The following is a 9,956-nucleotide window of genomic DNA, read 5'->3' on the forward strand; positions in this document are numbered from 1 at the left end:
TATTTTGGCATCTTATTTGCTTCTCTTAGCTGCTACTTGTTTTTTTTTTTGGTTTCTTGGGTTGTTCATCATTTTATTTCATAGATCTGCTAAACCTATTGTAAGCAGATTCTCTATGTTTTATATGTCTCCTCCGCCAGATCTTGGCGTATTCTAATGCAATATTGTACTTCTAAAAAAAAATCATTTATAATTATTTGGGATCCACAATCACAACTTATTATTATTCAACATATTAATATGTTTTTTTTACGTTCATACATGGATAGGAATGCATTGTTGCAACAAAAATACAATAACTATTTGCAAAGCTTGTAGCTCATCAAACTTCTATCTTGGGAATGCTAAAAGCTGATGAACAGCTATTTTATTTATTCCATAAATATCGTTCCACACGGGCAGTCATGAACGCTTCAATTCTGGTAGAAACTGGTAATGCATACTCCAATTTCTGCAAAATGCAATTTTAAGCAGTAATCTACTTGAAGAACTCCATGACCCAAAAATTACAAACAAAGGTTTCAAATTTGATGCCACGGAATCCAGCTGCAGTGGCCAGGGCCATGAATTCATCTTCAGTCCGTTCTTTCCCTCCTGGGTTTTGAGACATCATCATCAGTACATCAAGTTGCGAGATCGCTTTCGCAGCAGGGGTTGTCTTGGCCGTGATCGGAAGAACTGATTCCATAACAATTACCCTCCCATCCTCTGGAATAGCTTTGTAGCAGTTCTTCAACAACTTCAAGCAGTGATCATCACTCCAATTATGGAGTATCCACTACAAGATTATATATCCATTAGTCGTTATTAGTGATTTTGGTGTCTAAAATTGAGCACGTAGATTATATGCCGTCAGAATTTTGGTACCTTCAGGAAAATGGCATCTCCTTTGGGAACACTTTCAAACATATCTCCTCCCACGTGCTCCACACCTGCATGAGAAACCAGTTCCCACATCTATGACCAAGTCTTTCATTGTCTAATCTTTTCCTTGTCCTGTAAAGCCTATGATTCTCTGCAAACTTCTCTTCTTTTCTTTTGGGTTCACTGAAAACATTTTTATGGGTAAAGTATATGTGTGGCTTGTCATGTTTTAGATTGTGGCACCTCAAATTTCAGATTTTGGTCATACGAGGTTTGAAGTTTCAGACAGATTCATTAATGAATACGGAGCATGTTATCATGTTTTCCTAAATTCTCTCAATTTGTCAATTTAATTTTCCCACAGTGTTTGATTAACCTTTGTCAATGACAGAAACATGAGCAAGTATCAGCGGAACCAGAGAGAATAAAATTTAACAATTACCATAAATTACACGCAAGGAGAGGAGGAACAAAACATACCAGGATAGGCCGGCGCATGCTCTATAACATGTGGCAAGTCGAAATTGATACCCTTGATCTGGGGATATTTAGAGGTTACTGCCTTCATAGTGTGTCCCAAGCCGCCACCAATATCAACCAGCTGTTTCAGGTTCTTGAAACCATTGTATTTCTCAAGCATAAAACCATTTACAACAGTGGTTTGGTTGTACATTGCTGTGTTGAATACCTGATTGAACCTAGGGTCCAAGCCATTGTACTCAAAGGCATGCACTCCATGGGCTCTGTCAAACGCAACTCCTCCTTCAAGAACTGCATCTTTTAGTTGAGACCTACCAGGAAACGGATAAACATTGAGATTAGCTAGCTGCCCTTATCAACAAAATAGAGAGAGATAGGGGAGAGAAATGATGATAAGAGGTACAATGTTTACTAATATTATTATAGTAAATTGAAGCAAGCAAAAATTAAATAGAAAAAATGTGACAATAGATAGGGAGTGACAAACCAGCTCTGTAAGATGACGTTTTCTTGATTCAAGGCCATGAAGGGGGCCAAAGAAACACCATTTTGGTTGCGCACAAAGTACATGGACACAGGAGCCAGACTGTAGAACCTCTCCGAGCCATCGACAAAACAACAAAGCACTTGGTGGCTAGCCAAGAGCCTTAGAATACGGTCCAGCATCTTTGGTGTATCGGGGTTATCTGTGGGCAACTTGGCCGCGATATCTGCAGCAGAGAGTTTGACATCTGGACCTGCTTTGGCTATGATCTCAAAGATGCCAAGCTGAATCGCCGTGTGTAGAGTCATGGGTAGCACCGAGCTCAAAGCTAGTTGCATGGCATATCCAAAGTTTTCGTCTTTCGCTTCATCAACTTGACTGACGTGATTTTCTATAGAAGATGCCATAATGTTTTTTGAGGATGGGTTTATGAATATTCAGCTTCAAAAGTATTTATAATGGAAGGTTGGATGAAATAGTTGACAATGGAGTAATCTTTCTATTAGTTGTGAAAATAATAATTTAGAAACCGATTTAATTAAGAATACTGAAAACAAATAAACGCAAAAACAAACATATTCTTTTAAACTACAACAAAGAAATAAAAGAAGATATCATAAGAACAATGTTTAACTAATACAGTCATTAGAGATTGTGTAGTAGTTGTAAATGAGTTTTTTAACATTTCTATAATATATTTTAGATATTTAAGTATAAAAACATTTAACTTGAACTCATTAGAGCTAACATGAAAATAATCAAAAGAATAATAGGTTGTCTGACACGACATGTAATAATTTTAGTGTTTTAGAAGAAATTATGTTGTTTAGATGTTTGATTTTATTTTTCAAAAAAAAAACACTTGTAATGCTTTTGTTTCTCTTTTTTGTATTTTCTTTTAAATGATATCAAGAATCTAGTTGCATTTTAGCCCCCCTTTGTATTTTGTTGAAAAGTAATTTCTATTTGGAAAGTGAATTCTGAGAAAGTGAATTATTTTTCGATATTTGGTAGTGTAATGAAAAATAAGATGGAAACACTTTCCAGTGTTTGGTTATGTCATGGAAAATAACTTATTAATGTTTAATTTTTTTCAAGTTTATTAAAATAATGAGGAACAAATCTTGCAAATTAAAAAGTTAAATGAGAATGAAATTAAAAAAAAATTCATAAATTATCTCAAATAAAATAAATAATAATCAAAATAATAGAGATCAAATCTTAAAAAAAATGAAAGATGAAGAAATTAAAATAATAATAATTACCATTTCATAAATTATTTCAAATAAAATAAGTAACAATCAAAAGAATGAAGATCACATTTGACAGATAAAAAATTTCAATTAAAAAATAATAAGGAAAAAGCAAATAACAATTATAAAAATGAGGACCAAAGTTAATATAAAAAATAAATTCTAAGGGATGAAATTGAAAAACAAATATTCAAAACAAAATATATATAGCAATCAAAAGTTTGAGGACCAAATTTAATATAATCAGCAAATAATATGACATTTCTAAATTTTTCACAACTTCCAGAAATTGTTTTTCATCCAAAATAAAAGGAAAACACTTTTCTAAAAACCAAGCCAAATTTTTCTTTGACTGGAAAGTGTTTTCCGTTGAACAATTTTTCTAATTGTACAAACATGGGAAACTTTAAAAAGTAACTTTTCACTTTCTAGAAAACTAACACATCTTTAAAAGAAACATGTTTCACCAGACAAAAAGGGGTCATGGTATGTTAGTTTGAGTGGGTCCTACCAGTATAAAGTATTTTTTTCTACATTACCAAATGGTATTATATGTGGCTGCGGGTGAACCTCATCCGCAGCCACGTTACCAAACGGGCACTTAATAATCCAAAAAAGCTAGAGAATTAAACATTTTAAGGGTAAATTATGTTTGCAAAGCTAGTGCAGCATTGTTTGAAAGTGGTGTAGCAAGATAAGCCTCTAGGAATAGAAGTGGGACAACTGTATATGACTACATGATCATGCTATTCATATCAATATCTTTCCTCATCGATCTCGAAAACTTTAAAGCTTTAGTATTATTTTTATTCAAAATATCATAAACTACAAGTGCACCAGGTACAAACTCTACGACATTTACATGTACTTTCTTGATAATAAGTTTTAAAATTTGGAATCCTCTTTTCTACTTCTTCTTTCAATAATTTTCTGCCCAGAAGTCCTTACTTCCAATTTATTTCTTTAAATTCCTATGAATTTCTTTCTTAACTCTAATTTTAATCCCTGTTTAGTAATCATAATAAATTCCCTTTCAAGAATTCTAGCCAAACATTTTCCATTGCTTCTATTAACTGTTTCAAGAATTCTAGCCAAACATTTTCCCTTGCTTCCATTAACTGATGTGAATCCTGTGAACATAAAGATCCACAAACTCGTATAAAAATTGATGTCCTCCTAAGAAAGTTAAGATGAAGTTTGAATTTAAGCTTGATCCAACAAGAACCTTATCTTGAAAAATCAAGATTGTAAAGAAAACCACCCCCACCTTCCACTTATATTAAGATGCGAACGAGAAGTATAAAAAATACCACGAAGATTGGTCAATCCTTCGATAAATTTAAGTATTTCAATCAAGAATCAAAATATGAGAATAACTTACAAGCACACATAAAATGGAGCAACTTTGTTATTATTGTCAAAACTGAATAAAATCCTTAGATAAAAGTATTTGTATGTAAACCTTAAAACTAATTGGTCAAACATGCACCCAATTTAAACAAAGCCCAAATTAATTAAAATTAGGTTTAAAATAATAAAAATAAATAAAATAATAGTCTAAGATTATTTTATATCCTTTGCCATATATGATAATGAAAAATACCCAAGAGAAATAACTATTGAAGAATCCATACTAAACAAAAGCCTGATGCCTTATAAAATAAGAATTAATTTATGACCAATTAGTTCTTGTTGTTTGATATGGAATCTTTGTAAAATAAGTCAGAGGTTGTCGTATAATTTTCCAATAGCATTAAGGACTCCTTATAGTAAATGGAATCCATAATTCTCAAGGAAATAATATTTTTTCTGTTTTCGCACTTTGCTCGCAAAGTCTGGCCCAACTTCAAAGACGTTGTTTTCTTTTGTACGGATGAATTAACGGGCCTACCATATATGGATAGAATAGTACAAATGTGTATTTTCCAACCCAATTGGAATCACATTCAAAATTCTTTTGTAGCTCCAAATATGAACCAAAAGGTAGACAAAGGCTTAGATTGGAAGATTTGAACCTTTTTAACTCAAACCTCTTGACTTAGCCCATCAAACTTCTCTTGGATCCACTTCGTTTTAGGCCTTAAAATAGACCCGATAGACACTCCTAATGAATTCTTTGATGTCGTAGCCAAGATCACATCATGAACCTATCTAAATATCATTTAACAATTTGTTCAGGATATTGCTTCAATTTCACCAAATTAGCCAAAAAAATGGTGATTCTGTTATAGAGATGCGAGCTTGGATTATTGTTTACATATTATTCCAACTCTAAATTGAATTTGGCGGAAAATTTATAAACTAAGAAAAAGCATCTCCAGTTAAAGAATTTGAAAATGATATTAAGTTTAAAAAGTCAGAATCAAATACTTTCTTACATTTGCAAAAAAATCTTGCTATATGTTCTCTAGCAAACACAGTTCTTTAGCCATTAAATAAAGTAGATTTTGGAAACTTGAAATTATTAGGATAAATATATATTCTATCAATGTAATCTAAATATAGTTTTCTATATATTGGCCTATGTATTTGTTAAAATCTAAATCTATAACCTTATTTCATTATACCTAGAATATACTCTGGATTAATTTTATTTGGAAGTCCATTTATTTCGAGGTTATTTGGAATCATAATCTCATCTATATCTTTTAGTGATGAACTCTTACAATTAATAAATTTATTTTTTGAACTACTCTCGACTTCCTCTATTATTAAAGGCTTCCCATTTTGTTTATGATCATACTTCCAATGATTTGATTCTTTTTCAACTTTCTTATCTAAATGGTTTTTAATTTTAACTACCATTTATTTAGAAATATTTTTCACTGTCCCCAACATATTATAATTAAATAAAAAATCACTTCATCATTTTTTTTTTTTAATTTTGGTGTTTAATTTTGCATTGACATATTTAATAGCCTTAATCATTCTCTTATAATATTATTTATTCATGTTTTGTAATTTTCCTAGTTCGTGCTCCAAACTTATTTTACATTTCTGTTTTTTTCTAACATTAGACTCTAGAATAGCATGTGTTAATCATTCATTCATTGCTGCAATTATATTTAAATGATATTCAATTATTTTTATATTGATTCTATATTTCTTTTTAGTTTTTTCATAAAGACATTTATACCTCTCTTCATATTTTGTAATTTTCCTACTATATGGTCCAAACTTATTTCATGAATTTTTTATTTTTCTAACATTAGACTCTGAAATGACATGATTTAATCTCTTCATTACTACAATTATATTTAAATGATATTCAATCATTTTTATATCCATTCTATATTTCTTTTTAGGTTTTTCAGAGAGATATTTATACCTCTCTTCAAGTATCTTATTTGCATCATCCACTCTCCGATCAAAGAGTAAATATCTCTCTTCTATAGTCATAAACTTGTTTCCTTTTTCATTTTATATTTCTTCCCCTTAAAGGATTGATTATTTATTTCCTTATTTAATAGAGAGATCAACTAATTCTTCTATTTCTTCTACATTTTCCGGTAATATTAATATTTTTAGTGCTATAGTTTCAAAGAACAAATATGACACTCCTAGTGTGGTTGCCAATTATTTTATAGGTTCTTTTGTGTCTATCTCAATTAAAAGGACTTAAATTTTATCTGAAGTGTTGTAACCCATTTTTGGGTCCACACCAATAAAAAAATATATAATAATAATAATAAAAAAAAAATTTGAACAGTGTCGTTTTGACACTGTTCCACTTCAAGCATGCTGCTAAAACCGAGGGAGCCGCACTCACTGGCCGACCACCCGCCGCGCGCCTTGCTAGTCGCGCCCACTGGCCGACCAGCTGCCGCGTGCCCTGCTCCCCACACACAACAGCAGCCCGCGCCCCTCTAGACTATAAATACTGCTCTCAACACAAGCAACGAGGGGGGGGGGAGTTTTTCTTGAGGGAAGGAGTGTTCGCCATTGTCTTCAACATTGTTTCCGCCACCAGGTTTGTCCCCTTTCTCGTCGCTGTGCATAGACCATTCGCATTTCACTGTTCAAGTGAAATATAATTCACTTAAACAGTGAAATGCTATTTCACTGTTCATGTCAAATATAATTCACGTGAACAGTGAAATGCTATTTCACTGTTCACGTGAAATATAATTCGCGACCTGGTAAGGCCTGCTGGGTTCAGCCCAGCCACATGGGTCAAGCTAGGTCCGACCCAAAAAAATAAAAAAATAATAAAAATAAAATTTCTTCAAAAATTATTTCGAAGAATCTGTGATTTTTCTGTAATTTTATTATTGTATTTCGATCAATATCGATTTGTATTTTTATACTGTAAAGATACAAATCCGGTATTAAAATACCCGGTTTTTGTCAAGACATAAAAAAATAATAATAAAAAATATTTTGTTTTCATGCATACGGCCTAGTCTCTCCAATATATATATATATATATATATATTATAACATCATATATATAAAGGAAATTTCAAAATAATATATGTATTAGCATGCATTTTGGCTTTAATAACCAGTTTATTCAAGCCATGAGAACTAAGCCAATATTTCAAAAATTCTAAAAAATCTTTTTGTCTTCTTTTAGTATTTGGGATTACGAATTTATACGTAAAACGTATTCCTGATATTAAAAATATGGTTTTTTTTACATAGACGTTAGAACGGTTAGGTTTTACCCGATAAGATAAGGATCTCCTTATTGAGGAGGACTTTTCTTGAACCATAGACGGACCAACAACTAGGAAACACGACGAGACCTTGAATTTTATCAGACAAATAAACAATGCAGCTTACCTTAGGTAGGGCGTATTTGGGGTGCTAATACCTTCCCTTTACGCAACCAGTCCCCGTACCCAATCTCTGAGACCAGTTAGGGTTCCTAGTGACCAAAATACTAGGTGGCGACTCCCATTCCATTTTCTACCAACAAAAGACAATATTTTCTTGTCTCCCCACATTTGCCAGATAGATACCATACACACATTTCCTAGATTTAAAAGTGGAATACTCGCCGCGACGCCGCGCACACGCGACATGAAGTTTGGATAAAAAGTCTAATTTATGAAATTTATATTCTAGACCTTCACCAGAACTCTAGATTTGTAATTCTAGACTTACAGCAATGTCATAATATAATTTAATTAATGAGAAGCAATCAAATATTTTAATGGTATGAATGTAAATAAGAACTTTGATAATTAAGGATTAAAGAATTTATACTCATTGAATGATTTTTGGTTCGATGACAACCACGAACTGAAATGCCTTGATAAAAATCCATGAACTGATATTTTTGGTGTTTTTTAGATTTCTTAATAATGAAAATTTCAAGTTTACTAGATTACAAACCTACTAATTACAAGTCTGCTGATAAATTACTACCTAGTAGTAGATGTGAAGTTTTTGCAAACTTGATTGAAATGCAGTGCAATTGTTATTGGGCTGCTCGGTTGTTATTATGTTTGATTGTCCCATTTTTCTTTCTTAGCCTCTTTTAAGTAAGGAAAACTATAAGTTCCCACGCATCATCTTCATGTTTTCTAATTCTAAGGATGCACAAATTCAATTGCTTTTCTCTATTAATCCACGTAACTTGTCAAGTTTGCTTTGATAAAATTGGATCATTTTTATTATGTATCCTAACCCTCCTTTCATTCATTCTAAACTTCATCATTCCCTTGTGTATCATTATGGCAACTCAATGACCAATTCATGTACTTCTTAATTTGGCCCACACTTGGTTACATACATACTTGTAGAAATAAGTCATATCAAACCAAATAGAAATATGTCATTACCTAACCTAGTTGCATATTGAGGACCCTTGCCGATCGATACACCCATCCACAAAGTAGATGGGATGGCTAGCTAACAAAAACCAGTCCTAACTAGATGAATAAAAAGTATAGTAAGCACTCCATTGCACAAATCAAGGAAAGACTAACCTGCAAATTAGAGCCCAAAAATATCAAGATCGATCAACAAACGCTAGCACAACAGCAAGCCGAAAATGCAAATAAAAAAGAAAGAGAATAAAGACTGATAAGACGTGCAAACCCTGTGAGCTAAAAAGAAAAACATAAGCTATTCTATAGCACAAGAAATAATGCAGCTCTTGGTGTCTTGGATGGAAAAAAGGGCACATGAGGCAGGAAATTCATAGGAACATATATAGGAAAACATTAGTTGAACAAAGCACCTAGCAGCTCCTGGACCAGACATATCTGGAAAAAAAAGCCAGTCGAGGGGGTGTAGCTTAGAACTGGTCTAGTGAATAGTTGATTGCCTCTAAGTGAACAGTTGAATCACCAAATCTTTTAATGTTTATTTTTTTTTTAATTATAACTGCAATTATAACCTGCAAACCAGAGCTCTGCCTTTGGAATATGTGATGCTGTTAAAGAGAAGATGGTGGGGACATTAGACGTGAGTTAATGAAGGATAACCCAAATCATTATTGTTTGATTGAGATATATTAGCTTAGATCGATGATAATTTCTTCCATTAATGGTTAGTAGTTTCATAACATCCGGCCATCAAGTTTTTGTTCCAAGATCCAATAAATTCACAACGGGACTCTATCAAATACCTTTTTCCCAGTTCTGCTAGGGAACATGCATCAAACAACTGCATTTCTCATCTGGTACGAGTAACTAACAAGTAACAAGGGCTTATACGAGTTACAGCTCTTAAACTTCGATATCATCTACTTCAAGAACTTCGTAACCTAACAGTGATAAAGATAAGATACAAAATTGACACTTTTAAATCCAGCACTGAATGCCAAGTTAAAAAGGTGATTTTACCTTCGTTCCTTCCCTCCTGTTGAGTTAGTGAAACCATGTCAAGTTGAGAGTCGTCTATGCATGGAAACAGTAGTAATA

The 9,956-nt window shown here is 32.6% G+C and overlaps 1 protein-coding gene across 1 annotated transcript; it reads right to left on the reverse strand.

Moving 5' to 3' along the window:
- Positions 1–342: 342 nt before the first annotated feature.
- Positions 343–2,235, reverse strand: LOC133690742 (cathecol O-methyltransferase 1-like). Its single transcript, XM_062111008.1, has 4 exons — positions 1,832–2,235; positions 1,345–1,655; positions 868–932; positions 343–778 (listed from the first exon to the last, which is right to left on the reverse strand). The coding sequence occupies exons 1-4, from the start codon at positions 2,233–2,235 to the stop codon at positions 479–481; spliced, it is 1,080 nt and encodes a 359-aa protein (XP_061966992.1). The 3' UTR covers positions 343–478.
- Between the last annotated feature and the right edge of the window lie 7,721 nt (positions 2,236–9,956).

Source organism: Populus nigra, chromosome 4 (assembly GCF_951802175.1).
Source record: "Populus nigra chromosome 4, ddPopNigr1.1, whole genome shotgun sequence".
NCBI classification, from domain to species: domain Eukaryota; kingdom Viridiplantae; phylum Streptophyta; class Magnoliopsida; order Malpighiales; family Salicaceae; genus Populus; species Populus nigra.